The sequence below is a fragment of the Oryzias latipes genome, chromosome 3, assembly GCF_053564925.1.
Source record: "Oryzias latipes strain Hd-rR chromosome 3, Olatipes_Hd-rR_3.1".
Taxonomy (NCBI): Eukaryota; Metazoa; Chordata; class Actinopteri; order Beloniformes; family Adrianichthyidae; genus Oryzias; species Oryzias latipes.
The window spans coordinates 8,676,254-8,690,147 of record NC_136239.1 but is presented as its reverse complement, the minus strand read 5'-3'; the positions used below and the strand labels follow the sequence as shown (position 1 = coordinate 8,690,147).

Sequence of the window (13,894 nt, the reverse complement as noted above, 5' to 3'; positions counted from 1 at the left end):
CTTTTATTCCTGTGGGGTCCAACATGCAATGAAAAAGAAATTAATCTTAAAAAAGTAGAAATATTAAACAGAATCCAGCAATGAAGAAAATAATGAGATTTCTGGCCAACTCAGTCTTGAAGTCAGATCACCTCATTCCAACAGATCATACAGCCACAGCGCTCCTGCAGTCAAGTCTGTACTTCAGACTGTCTGTATTTCAAATAGCTTAATAAGGTTTTGTATGGTGGCATTCTGACCAATTGTTCTGGAAACTTATACTATGATCTGTCACTGTATATGTGACGCGTATCCAAGAACACCCTTAACGCAGGTTCTTGAAATTCTGGGGGATGGGTAGAATCATGACTGACGTGGTAGAAAATACCTTGTTAGGTACTTCACAGAAGAATTTCAAATGGTCCAGTTAAATGGTCAAGTAGAGTGAATGTGACATAATAATGGTTGGCAAAGATTTCTATGCCGGAGGATTATCCCCTTAGTCTCCCTTAGAGGGAGACTAAGGGGATAAAGCTCATCGTGCCCCCTGGTTTCTTATGTGCCAGTCCAACATGCAGCCAAATGAGCCATCCAGCTGCTTTTAAACTATATGACTTAATATCATGTGTTCAAAATTGGCTTTAAAAGATATAAATATCACATACTAAAAACATCCATCATTATTTTTTGTTATTATTAAAATGTTCAAGTAATATACTGCAAAAATGTTTTGATCTTTTTTTTCTTTTTTTGTTTAAAAGATATGCATGTGTTCATACTAGATTAGAGGCATTCCTAATGTCTAAAAAGAAGATCATGTTAATCTGAATGGATGGAACCTCCTTTGGAGATGTCAGAAAGTAAACTGTTTAACCATGCAACTCATTGTGTTTTATTGAAATGGTTTTTGACTTGTTTGTTTTTATGTTTTTTGTTTGTTTGTTTGTGCATGCTTGGATGCTGTATTTTCTTATTTTTTGAGTATTTAAACAGAGTTGGAACTAAACAGACTAGTGACATGATGACACTCAGCTATGTTTAGTCACACCTGGTCAGTATAAAAGACCATGTTTGGGACTTAGGTAAAAACGCAAAGGGGAGTGGACTTGGAGACGAGGCTCAGGCAACATACCGAACCCGGTCCACGCTGAGAGGAGACTGGTGGGCATGAGGCTGGAAGTTGTTGCCGCCTGACAGCGAGTCTCTTGCTGGTTTTGTTTGAAGCATTGAAACAGTTGTGCTTTATTTCTTGACATTTTTGTGATTCCTGGACCCAAAAATCCTAGAGGAACCTGGTGGATGCCCTCACACGTTTCACTAGATTCTGGAAACTTACAATCAGCACTGCTATAAAAAAAAAAAAAGTCTCAACTCACGTTCTGAGTTCTGGGTTACTTTGTATTTGGATGTTTTTAATGCCTGTACTGTGAACAAGCTGTCATCCTTGCAGACATGCTTTCAAACAAATATTTACATCTGATAAACACAGAAAACTCATTAGAGTTGTCACTTCAAAGGAGCATGTTAAAATGAAAGCCTGTGTTACCTGTTGCAGTCCACGTACAGCAGGAGGTGAGAGGCGCTGATGGTGAGAGCGATCTTGTGCCACTGACCATCAGCCAGACGGTAGGGGAAGATCTCGGAGCGCGGCTTGCCTTTGAATCGGTAGTGGTAGCGGATCTCCTCCCTCACACCGCTGCTCTCCAGCTCAAAGTAACTGCAGAGGAAAAGAGAAATGATGCGACTGTGCACTAGGTTTAAATGCTGAGCTGAGGAAAGTAATCATTAAGAAAATAATGTATGAATACAAAAACAGTTTATCATCAATAAACGAAAAAGTATGTTTCACCAAAGCCTAAAACAAACCAAAAACTAAAGAAACTTTATAGAAATCAAAACACTACTTTATGTTTTCATCAACAGAACTGAATTATGTATTTGCACGTATTTCTATGACACTGACACTTTTCTTTTTAGTATAATTTGTTCCGTAAATGCATAGCATCTATGGCCTCAATGATTCTCTGTCTAAAACCCCCTTATAAAATTCCTCACCAAAGCTTGAATGATAGAGTTGTGCAACAAAATATACAACAGTTAAATGACAGATCATGCAACAAAATGTAATACAGTTATGACGTTTAAGAAGTATTTTTCTATTTTTATACAAATAATACACTTATTGTCCATAGTATTTGTAATAAACAGAGCAAACCTGCATATATATATATTTATATACAGTACAGACCAAACGTTTGGACACACATTCTCATTCAAAGAGTTTTCTTTATTTTCATGACTATGAAAATTCTAGATTCACACTGAAGGCATCAAAACTTGGAATCAACACATGTGGAATCATATACATAACAAGCTTCCCTGGAGCTGCATCTTTCTGCCTGCTGCTACTCCTGCTCTTTTTACACTCTAAAGATGGATTTGATCAGCTGGTCTTTGAATTCGATCGACAGAGTTTTTTCCACACTAAGGAACGGGAAAGCGGACCCTTCCTGCCCAGATGGCACCCACGCGGCTGGATACACCAACGATCCATGGGGCAAGTGGAGGCAGGTGTGCCTGGCCCAGCTGTCTGTGGAAGACGTTGAGGATGTGTACCTCTTTGGATTCATGATAATTGGATTCCTCATCATTGGGATCGGAGGATTTCTGATCTATCAAGCAGTCTGGGAGCAGAAGACGGAGAGAGGCGATTCGTCTGAGCTCTATGGAAGGATTCTTCGGGGAGGAGAGACTCAGTACGAGAAACTTTCACAAGTGGATCAAAAGCTCTGTGCTTGTCTTGCCCACTTAAGCAGGATGCTCTCGATCTTTGAACTTGTGCAGAAGATGGATACCAACTTGGAGCGCGTTTCTGCCCGAATTGAGGCTAGACTGGTCTAAATTGCCCACATTTTGAATCAAATCTGCCTCTCAGTGCAAGACCAGTCAAGGACACAGCCAGCAGAGCAAACAACCTGCTGGCGCCGGAAAATCTAATCTAATCGGACCCCCCCCCCCCCGAGCTGAGACTCCTTGGCTCCAACCAAAACATCATTCGCTCTCAGAGTGTGAAAACCGCCGCTGTGCTGAAGGCCGATGCTGCTGCTTCCCCCCCCTTGACCTCGACATTCCTCGGAACTCACCCCCCGCCCCCGAGTGAGCACTCCTGGAGACGCGAGCGCCCGTGAGGAGCAGCTGCGACCGGAGTGTAACACACCCCCCTATCCAACCCTCCCAGTGATCCTTGTGTACTGCGTGGCTGTGAGAATATGTGCTTCTGTGTTCAGACGGTGTTTTTTTCTTGTACCTACACATTGTATCACAGTGTTGAGATACGACTTTTTTTGTCACCAATCATCACCCTACCCACCTATTGTAACCATCTTTACCCATCCTAAGAAAAAGGTGCGCAGTCGCTGCAGCTGCCTCAGTAAAACTCGAACTGTATGTGTATTTGTTGTATGTCTGATCTTGTTCGGGTTGCACTGGAAGTAATTTCGTATGTCGGTGTAAAAGCTGTGCGTATGACAATAAAAGGATTCTGATTCTGATTCTGATTCTGAAAACTTGGAATCAACACATGTGGAATCATATACATAACAAAAAAAGTGTAAACCAACTGAAACTAGAAGGAGCTGCATTTCCAGAAGAAAATGCAGGGTTGAAAGCTGTACTGCTGAATGAAAGCTAAATTTGCTGAAGAAATGGCTGAACTGTACTGGAAAAACCTTGAAAAGTTAAAGGATCAAAATTCCTAGCAGGAATAAGCTGAAAAAGTTGAACATTGTAAAGTAGAATGGCTAAAATAGGTCAAAATTTGTAGGAGTTAAGCATTAAAGCGGAAATTGTTGAAAAAATGGCTGGACTGTTGAAAATTTGAAGATGTTGCTAAAATGGCTAAAAGTGCTAGCATTGGAATCAGCATCATCAACTGACTCAAAAAAAGACATTGTTTGAGAGTATCATATTGGTAAAAGCTACATGTTCTGATATTGATAGAAAATCCACTTTTTTCAAAATGGCGGCTTTTCTAATAATTTTATCTCCATAGCAACCATTTTATGTTTGGGTCGCATGGGGATGACGAACCAATCGACGTCAGTGTCAGACAAATCGGAAAAAGTAAACCTTTGGACGTCCTTAGCAACGAAGTTTGTTTGCTAACCACGCCCACATTCCTTATAAGTACAGATCCAGTGAATTTCAATATGTTCAGTTCCAGCCATGGATGAAGTTTATTGCAATATTTGCTTTAGATTTTGTCAAAAAATGGACACCAAACAGTAGGTTGTGTCAACATCCCATAATGATTTCTAAACCTATTTTATAGTCCAAAGCCTTGTGATCAATTTAACGTTTGAACGGTGTCTCTTGCTAAAGGCATGTTGAATTTACAATGGTTGAAAGAACCAAAGGTTTTCAAGGATTCTCAATGTGTTTAAGTGGAGCGAAAATCTTGGAAAATCCTGGAATATCTTGAAAGGGTCACGGATTTGAAGGACCAAAAGTAATAGCTGAAAGGAATAAGCTGAAAGAGTTGAACATTGAAATAGTAGAATGGTTAAAATAGGTGAAAGTTTGAAGGAGTTTAAAATTGCCTCACATTTTGTCACAAAATGGCCTTCAAACGGTAGGTAGTGTTGCCATCCCATAATAATTTCAAAACCTATGTTGAAGTCCAAAGCCTTGTGAATATTTAAATGTTTGAACGGTGTCTCTAGCTAAAAGCATGTTGAAGTTACAATAGTTAAAAGAAACAAAGGTTTTCAAGGATTATCCTTGTATTTAAATGAAGCAATAATCTTGGAAAATCCTGGAATATCCTGGAATATCTTGAAAAGTTTGAAGATTTGAAAGACCAAACGTCGTAGCTGAAAGGAATAAGCTGAAAGGGTTGAACATTGTAATAGTAGAATGGTTAAAATAGGTGAAAGTTTGAAGAAATTTAAAATTGCCTCACATTTTGGCACAAAATGGCAGTCAAACTGTAGGTGGTGTTGCAATCCCATAATAATTTTTAACCTTATGTTGAAGTCCAAAGCCTTGTCAACATTTCAATGTTTGAACGGTGTCTTTAGCCAAAAGAATGTTAAAGTTACAATTGTTTGAAGAAGCAAAGGTGTGGCCAATGGAGCAAAAATATTGGAAAATCCGGAAATGAAGCAGGGAGACTGTGGGCTGCTGAGGGCATTTATGCAACAAACAATCTTTTTCACCCAGGATTTTTTTCATCTGCTGCTTATTCACAATTACGTGAATAAAGAAATACTTAGACATGCAATATCCGTTTAATTTGAGCTTAATTTTCTCGATATGTGCCCTCCATTCTCAGAAAAATGCCACAAAAACACAGTTTTCATTGAAGTGGGTCTTTAGTGTGTAAATTTGGTTTTCTGTTTTCTACAATCACACTATGCTTAAATTTGTAATGAGCCCAGCCTCCTCTTAATTGTTCCCTCTGTTTCATTTTCAACTTCATCTTTTCATATTTTCTGTGCTATCTTTAAACCTATTGAATATTAAATAATAAAGACTAAAGTCACAGCTATCATTATTTGAAAAATTGACAATCTTTAGTCAAATTGATAATCTACATGTCACATAACTAAAGGGGGAAATTTAAAGCATGAAAAAAGCCTTAACACATTTGTTTTTGAGATAGTAAATTCCTTTATTTCCTCCATAGAACTGTATGTTGTTGTTTCCCTTTCGGCTTTTCCCATCAGGGGTCGCCACAGCGAACAAGTCGCATGGCTAAAGGCCCGTACACACCGGGACGAATATTCGCCAGGCGTTATTCGCCAGCGTTTTTCGCCACGTTTTTTGTGTTCACACCCAGGCGATTTTCGCTGACGATGAGTGGAGTGAACATGCAATTTCATTCTCTGACATTAGATGGCGCTTAATGTAAAACAGAAATACTCCTGTACACAAGGTGGCGCTGCACAACTTTACGCTTCTTAAAGTCGCTTTTCACTCAGAAGAAGAGAGCAAGTATTTACACGCTTGTCAGAATCAAACAAAGAAAACATGAATATTTCAAGCACCAGTAGCTCCAACTGGTGCTTGGTTCGGGGATATTTTAGAATGTCCGTCATTATTGCTTCGCGGCTGTGTAGACGCTACTTGGCGTCTATCTTCTTCACTGGTATGTGTGCTCAGCAAGGCAGTTTTGTGTTTGAGCGCCCCCAAGTTGTGTTTTACTGTAACTTCAGAAGCTCCAGACAAGTGAGCAAAAGCGCCATTCTCATTGGTCGAGTAGATTTCGACGCGACGCGTCGAAAAAAAAAAACGAACCCGAGGCGTTTTTTTTTTTGACGCTTTAACGCGTGGCGTTTTTTCGCGTCGGTGTGCACACTCTCGTTGGTGCCCTTTGTTTAGTCACGAGGCGTTAAACGTCGGCGAAAATCGCCGGCGAAATTCGTCCCGGTGTGAACAGGCCTTAACTTGGCAATGTTTTACACCGGATGCCCTTCCTGACGCAACCTTCTCAAAGCAACCGGGCTTGGGACCGGCACAGATGCAGAGAAGGGAACAGGGAGCAGCCAGGATTTGAATCCTGGTTTCACGGACGGAAGGCGCCGCAAACCAGCACGAGCTAAACTGGCTCCCCTCCATAGAACTGTATGAATATTATTAATTCAGCATAAGACAACTTTCACAAGGTAACTGAACTAGACTTGGAAACATATTAATTTGGATTTATAAAGCAACTCTAGTCTTTAAAATTGACATGAACAATGCTTCACGTTTAGACATTTAGTGCCAGGTAACCTGGGATTTCTGCAGCACTCTTGACTTTAACCCTGACCAGGAGAACGTTTCAGTGGCCTGGAAGACACAGTGCATCATGTTCTGCACCTAAAAATACTGATATATCTGACCTCGAAGATCACAGAACAGGTGTTGTAACATTCCAGATCATCCAAGTCCCACCAATTCACTGTGCTGTGGTTACCACCTCAGGATCAGAGTTGAGTCATCAACCTCCCCATGACCCTCTTATCAGGATAGCAGGCAGCACTTGATTTTCCCAAAGCTTTCAACACAGTCCAGCCCCAAAGAATGCACTTAAGTCACTTCAATTCAGTTTATTTATACATGCCAGTTCCTCAAAGAGTCATGGAGCTACACACAGAATGCAAACGCAACATTCAAGCACAAAAGAAACAACATTTTGACATTTGTTATAATCAGTTTCATTTTAAGTCATTTGAAATTGTACTAGTCCAACCCAGTACAGATCATTCCAAACAGGCCAAAAACTGAGTGCAACCAGCAGATTACCTCAAAGGATTTTCAGTGTAATCCCACACACCAAGGATGCTATTGGCTGCTTAGATACCTGCAAATCTTCCTGTACCAATACTCGCATGGCAGGCAGAAAAAAGATCACAAGACTGCATTTAGCAGCATAGCAACGCCTTAAAGACCCACTACAAAGAAAGAGTCTCTGAATGTCATCAAATGACATCACAGCAGACACAGGCACTGTATAGGGGCAACGGGAGCGATGTAAGACACATTTTCAACTGAGTTCAAATAAAATGCACAACAGCTAGAGCTTTGTTTTATATTTGAGAACACAACAATAGTTATAGATTAAAAATAAGCTTAAAATGATAAAAAAAAACATGCTATCTTGTCTGTAATTACTTTATCGCAATTAAAGAGATTATTTGACACCTTTAATATTAACTGTCTACATTTTATACAAAACGAATTAATTTTGATTTAATAACAAAATCGTTTCTTATCTGAATAATTTCATTCTTATGCTCTTTATAAATCATCATTTTACGTTTACATGCCAACATTCAGCCACAACAGGGCAAAGGAAATGAAAGAAGGTTGTGATAAGAAATAAGTGGCGTCATAAGGGTTCCTCTCAATCCCGACATCAGAACACATCTTATTACCCATCAGCCCTGCACGGAGTACTCTGTGCCAGTACTAAAACAATTATCACTCAGTAAATTAACAAGCATTGCAGAGAAATGTTTCTCCACTTCTTTTTGAAAGGCTGTGCGGGCGTCCTCCCTTTTGTGTGTGTGTCTGTGAAGAAAAAAAAGCAGAGGTCTGACCAGTGGGTTTGGGTGTTCCCGCTGCGTTTCACCGCTCTGGTATTAAATTAATACATCAGTTGAAATCAACCCGAATGTCTCAATCATGCTGCACAAGCCACAGCTGCTTACACTTGTCCGCTGGAGAAGAGGAATAATTTGCATCCAACAAGAAGCAAAATGGAAAAAAGGAGAGCTCTCCAAGCTTCTCCTCTTCCACTGATAAAAGCCTCCTCAGGGTTTTGAGAGGCCTGGAATCACCTAGTGAGCAAAAACACTGTTTTCCTGCTATAACTCATGAAATAATCATCAAAGGCATTAGCTCCCCTTCATAGCAAGTGTTTATTTTATGAAGTATTTAGTAGTAGCTATTATATGCCAGTGCTACGCCATATTTAATAGGGGGTGGGGTGTTGGTCTCTCAGCAGGCAGTCCATTGATAAAGAATAGTAGTGTCTGTCAACCAGAGAGGGAAAAAAAACTGATGTTTGTCAGTTAGGGAAAATACAATAAGACATCACAATCCCAGACTTCAGAGAATTATAATGTTTTTGGCGAAAAAATTCTAAAATGTTTGTTTTATACTAAAATGTTACCATAAATTATAGATTTTGGGCTACTATGCAGGAATATAGACCGGTCTGCTGCGTGACGGAGAGGACAGCGCAAGCTCAGGAGTGAATTTGCCTTCGGATGACAGTGACACTGACAGTGACAACGTAGGACAAACTGAGAGAGTGTGTGGCGAAGAATATCTGACGCTATTCCAATCCGACACTGAGGAGGAAGACTTTCATGGTTTCAGAGCACAGGAGGCCTATTAGTCACTGCTGCTCTCAGTGACTTTTACCAGTATGGTTTTTTTAACCAGCCCTGTTAGTGCTGTTATTACCATACTGCTGCCGTGTTACTGCCACGTCACAGGCACTGTTTGAAATAGAGCTGTGACAGTGTGGAATTTTTGATCACCGCGGTAATGAAGCAGCAGGAGTTGCCATGTAGCGGTTTACCCCCCCCATACAAAATCCCCTGGCGGCAGCGTCGCAAATACAAGTAACAATTACAACGCACTATTCTTTATTAACAAATAACAGTAACTATCTAACTAATGAACTAACTATAAAGGTGTTTTAGAATGAGTATGTGTATGTGTGTCAGCGCCCTGCGTGTGTAAGAGGAAGGAGCATGAGCAGCGCAAGAGTGAGTGAGAGCCTCCCTCTTGCGCTGCACAAGCTCTCCCCTCCGTCCGCTGCAGCGCTCTCCCCTCTTTCTTATACAGGCGGCGCGTGGTTTCAGCACATCCTCATTCTACAATTCATGTTTCAATGTGGGCACATGCGGCTTGTAGACAGGTGCAGCTTAATCCTAATTGAAAATGTAACATAACAAAAATGTTTTCTTTTTGGATAGTTACATTTTTTCATTTTTAACCTTAATGCTGTTTCTTTCACTTTTTTATTATTTCTATTTAAACAAAATTTCCAAATGGTAAATGGCGTTTACTTTTATACCATGTTCTGGGTGAATACTCGATTCTGATTGGTTGCTGGGTGTGCATTAAAAAGTGATAAACCACAGGATAACCGCACGGTGAAAAAATAAGTTCCGGTCACCTAGCTTAAATGTTTTCTATCACTGCGCCAGCTTCTTTAAAACAACCTTTTGATTCATCATTTGGACAAAAACAAGCTGTAAGAGGTGAACTTTCTTTTTGAACTGATGCTTTATTCAACTCATCGGAAAGATCAGCATATATACTATATCACTTTATATCACCGAGTCTTGACTGCAGCGGTAGTGCGGCGCGACGCAGACTATTTGTTACGTGGTGTGGCACGACATAACAAATAGTCCGCTTTTTGTGAGAAAAGTGATCCACATTGGAAAAAAACAAGAATTAAGGACTAAAAACTGTCATGACTTCTGCAGCACTTACCTTGTTTGGTCTGGTTTCCGGTGGGAGCAATCACGCTCTATGTCCGACACCTGGTCGGGCTCCTTCATAAGTTCGCTCCTGTGATTCATCCATTGCCGGAACGTTAGTTTCACTTGTAACTTCTTCCAGCCTTCCTGCTAAACTTTCCACGGATCGTTAAGCCTGTCACGTCATTGCCTCGCCTTGCCTCGCCTCCATTGCCAAGTCCACACGGATTTCCCATGTAAGCCCAAGACATTCTATTGACTTTATAAAGTGGAGATTCCTCTGCTGAGGTCTCCGAGTGTTTACCACTCATCACCGGCGTCCAGACTCTCTCCCCCCTCCCTGCTCTGTCTGCTCATTTCCTCTCACGGCTGTGAGACTAGAAGTCCTGCTCCCCCTGCTGGCGGGAGGTTGCCAAAGCTCCTTCAGGTCTGCAGACTGCTACCCAGGACAATAAATCTGACTAATTGTTCTTCACTCTTGAGTTTGTTTCTTTTGGCTGTCCCCAACAAGAACCTGACAGAACGTTCCGGCCATGACGGACCCAGAAGCAACTCAGGAGTGGAGGGCATGAGTGGAGTCGGCAATCTACAATTCCGAGACCCAGCTGGGGGAATTGTCAGCTGAATTTAAGGAGATTACCAAAAGACTTAACGAAGCCAGTATTGCAGCCAGTGCGACACTAGCTGGACCTGTGAGTCGACCTGCACCTGTACCTCATACCCAACCTCCGGAGAGATACGATGGGGACCCAACTTCGTGTCGCACCTTTTTGACTCAGTGTGAGATCCAGTTTTCTTTGCACTCCTCATCCTTTTCCTGTGAGAAGGCCAAGGTGGCATATGTCATCTCCCTTCTGACGGGGCGCGCGGCTCAGTGGGCTACTGCAGAATGGTCGAGGGGTTCTGAGATTTGTTCCTCGTACCAGGGGTTTTCGGCTGAGCTGAGTCGGGTTTTTGACCCAGTTAAGCCCCGGCAGGACGCAGCACACCAGTTGTCCCGTTTACGCCAAGGAAAGGAATCTGTAAATGACTATGCCATCAGGTTTCGGACACTGGCAGCTGACAGCCAATGGAACAACTATGCTTTATTTGATATGTTCTACCAGGGTCTTTCTGAGCAGGTTAAGGATGAGCTGGCAGCTCGTGAGCCGCCTCAAGACGTCAACCACCTCATCTCCCTAGCCTCTTGTATTGATCGCCGGATTCAGGAGAGGAAAGAGGAGAGGGCGCAGAGACCTGGTCCTCACAGCCTTTTCCAACCGCGTCATGTTGCCACTAGACCGTCACCTCTGGTTCATCGCCAAGCAGAGGGGGAAGAGCTTATGCAGTTGGGTCGAACCAGCCTCTCTCGGGAGGAGAGGGAGAGGCGTGTTAATGAAGGACTGTGTTTCTACTGTGGGTCTCCAGACCATCTAGTCAATGTCTGTCCAGCAAAAGACAAGGCTCCACACGCAAGGAGGAGACGTGTGTGAGCCGTTCTATGTCCTCCTCCTCTAGCTCAGATCAACAGACCCGGGCTTTCTTTCATGTCAGAGGAGAAATTTTCCAAGAGACTGTGTTCATTGATTCCGGTTCTGATAGTAATTTCATATCTGAAGACATCGTCAGAAAGTGGGGTATCAGAGTTTTCCCTTTACCTTAACCTTTATGTGTCAGAGCAATTGATGGCCACATCATCACGTCAAGTCGTTTGATCACTGAACCGATCAAGATGCAAATTGATAACCATTTTGAACAAATAAAATTTCATGTCAATAAAAGAACAAACTCACCTCTTCTTTTGGGCCTTACCTGGTTGAAGGAACACAACCCTCAGATCGATTGGTTATCTGGAGGAGTTTTGGGATGGGGGTCGGATTGTCTTACTAATTGTCTTTGTTCTGTAGAAACTCCTTCACCAGGTCAAAGAGTCACCACCGTAGAGACTTATCCTGGTCTGTCCAGAGTTCCTGCGGTCTATCATGATCTCAAGGAGGTGTTTAACAAGATCAAGGCTTATGACTGTGCTATCAACCTACGACCAGGTACGTCACCACCAAGAGGACATTTATATTCCCTGTCAGGTCCCGAGAGGGAGGCAATGGAGAAGTACGTCAAGGAATCACTGGCAGCTGGTCTGATCCGCCCATCCTCTTCCCCTGCTGGTGCTGGGTTCTTCTTCGTTAAGAAGAAGGATGGAGGTCTACACCCATGCATAGACTACCGAGGCCTGAACCAGATCACTATACGCAACAGGTACCCTCTTCCTCTGATGTCTTCTGCCTTCGAACTTCTCCAGGGAACAGAGATCTTCACCAAACTGGACCTGCGCAATGCTTACCATCTGGTCAGAATGAGAACTGGAGATGAATGGAAGACGGCCTTCAACACTCCCTCAGGTCATTTTGAATATCAAGTTATGCCGTTTGGTCTTACCAATGCACCAGCTGTTTTCCAGAAACTTGTGAATGATGTCCTAGGTGACATGATAAAAAAAATTGTGTTTGTCTACTTAGATGACATCCTGATATTTTCTTGCTCCAAGGTAGAACACATTCAGCATGTTCGTGCTGTTCTCCGGAGGCTCCTTCAGAATAGACTGTTCGTCAAGGCTGAGAAATGTGAATTTCACGCTTCCACCACTTCATTTCTGGGCCTGGTTATCGAGGGGGGTAAGGTGAAGATGGACCCGAGTAAGGTTCAAGCAGTCCTTAGCTGGCCTAAACCGGACAACCGCAAGCAGCTCCAACGGTTTTTGGGTTTTGCCAATTTTTACCGGCGGTTTATAAAGGACTATAGTCGGGTGGCTGCTCCATTACATGCCCTAACTTCATCCAAGAGGACCTTTTCCTGGGATGAGGCGGCTGAAAAGGCGTTTCAGACATTAAAGGATCTGTTTACATCTGCTCCAGTTCTGATTACCCCTGACCCTACTAAACAGTTTATAGTGGAGGTGGATGCTTCTGACGTTGGGGTTGGGGCAGTACTGTCTCAGAGGTCTGGTCTGGACCAGAAGATCCACCCATGTGCCCTTTTCTCACGGCGGTTAACCAGTGCCGAATACAACTATGATGTGGGTGACAAGGAGCTATTGGCCATTAAAGAGGCATTGGAGGCATGGCGTCATTGGTTAGAGGGCGACTGAACTTCCATTTCTGGTTTATACAGACCTTAAGAATCTGGAGTACCTGAAGTCTGCAAAGAGAGTTAACTCCCGTCAGGCACGATGGGCTCTGTTTTTCAATCGTTTCAATTTCACCCTGTCCTACAGGCCCGGATCCAAGAACACAAAGGCTGACGCCTTGTCCAGGAGGGAGGGGGAGCCAGTAACTGTACCTCCACCGGAGTTCATCTTACCCCAATCGGCACGGTTGGCAGTGCTCGCTACAGACATCGAGGAGGAGGTAACGGCAGCCACCATCAACACTGGCTCTCCATCTGCCTGTCCCACAGACTGTATTTTTGTACCTGACACCCTAAGATCCAAGGTGTTGAACTGGTTCCATGCTTCTCGCCTGTTCTGCCATCCGGGTCGTAAGCGCACCTACAACCTTGTTAAACAGCGTTTTTGGTGGCCCACTCTTAAGGAGGACGTCCAAGAGTATGTGTCTGCTTGCCCGGAATGTGCCCAAGTCAAGCCCACTAACAGACCTCAGGCGGGTTATCTGCATCCCCTCCCGGTTCCCCGGCGACCATGGTCCCACATCTCCATAGATTTTGTCACTGGTCTGCCCCTCGCTGATGGTAACTCTGTTGTCCTGACTGTAGAGAACCGTTTCTCCAAGATGGTCCATTTCATTCCCCTTCCATTTTGAATAAATAAAATCTCCTTCAGAATGTTTTTCGTCTGCATGGCATCCCCAGAGATGTCGTCTCTGACCGGGGCCCACAGTTCACCTCAAAATTCTGGTCTGAGTTTTGTCGTCTCCTTAATGTTTCTGTCAGTCTGT

General features: G+C 42.9%; 1 protein-coding gene across 7 annotated transcripts in view; it reads right to left on the bottom strand.

Annotated features, from left to right (window-relative positions):
- The window catches only part of LOC101158260 (protein kinase C-binding protein NELL1), a 603,730-nt gene that overhangs the window by 477,802 nt on the left and 112,034 nt on the right, over nucleotides 1–13,894 (bottom strand). For all 7 annotated transcript variants that reach the window (XM_023952325.2, XM_078944996.1, XM_078944997.1 and 4 more), the window contains exon 4: nucleotides 1,526–1,696. In XM_023952325.2, the coding sequence (XP_023808093.1) occupies nucleotides 1,526–1,696 (171 nt within the window). The remainder of the gene's footprint in view (nucleotides 1–1,525; nucleotides 1,697–13,894) is intronic.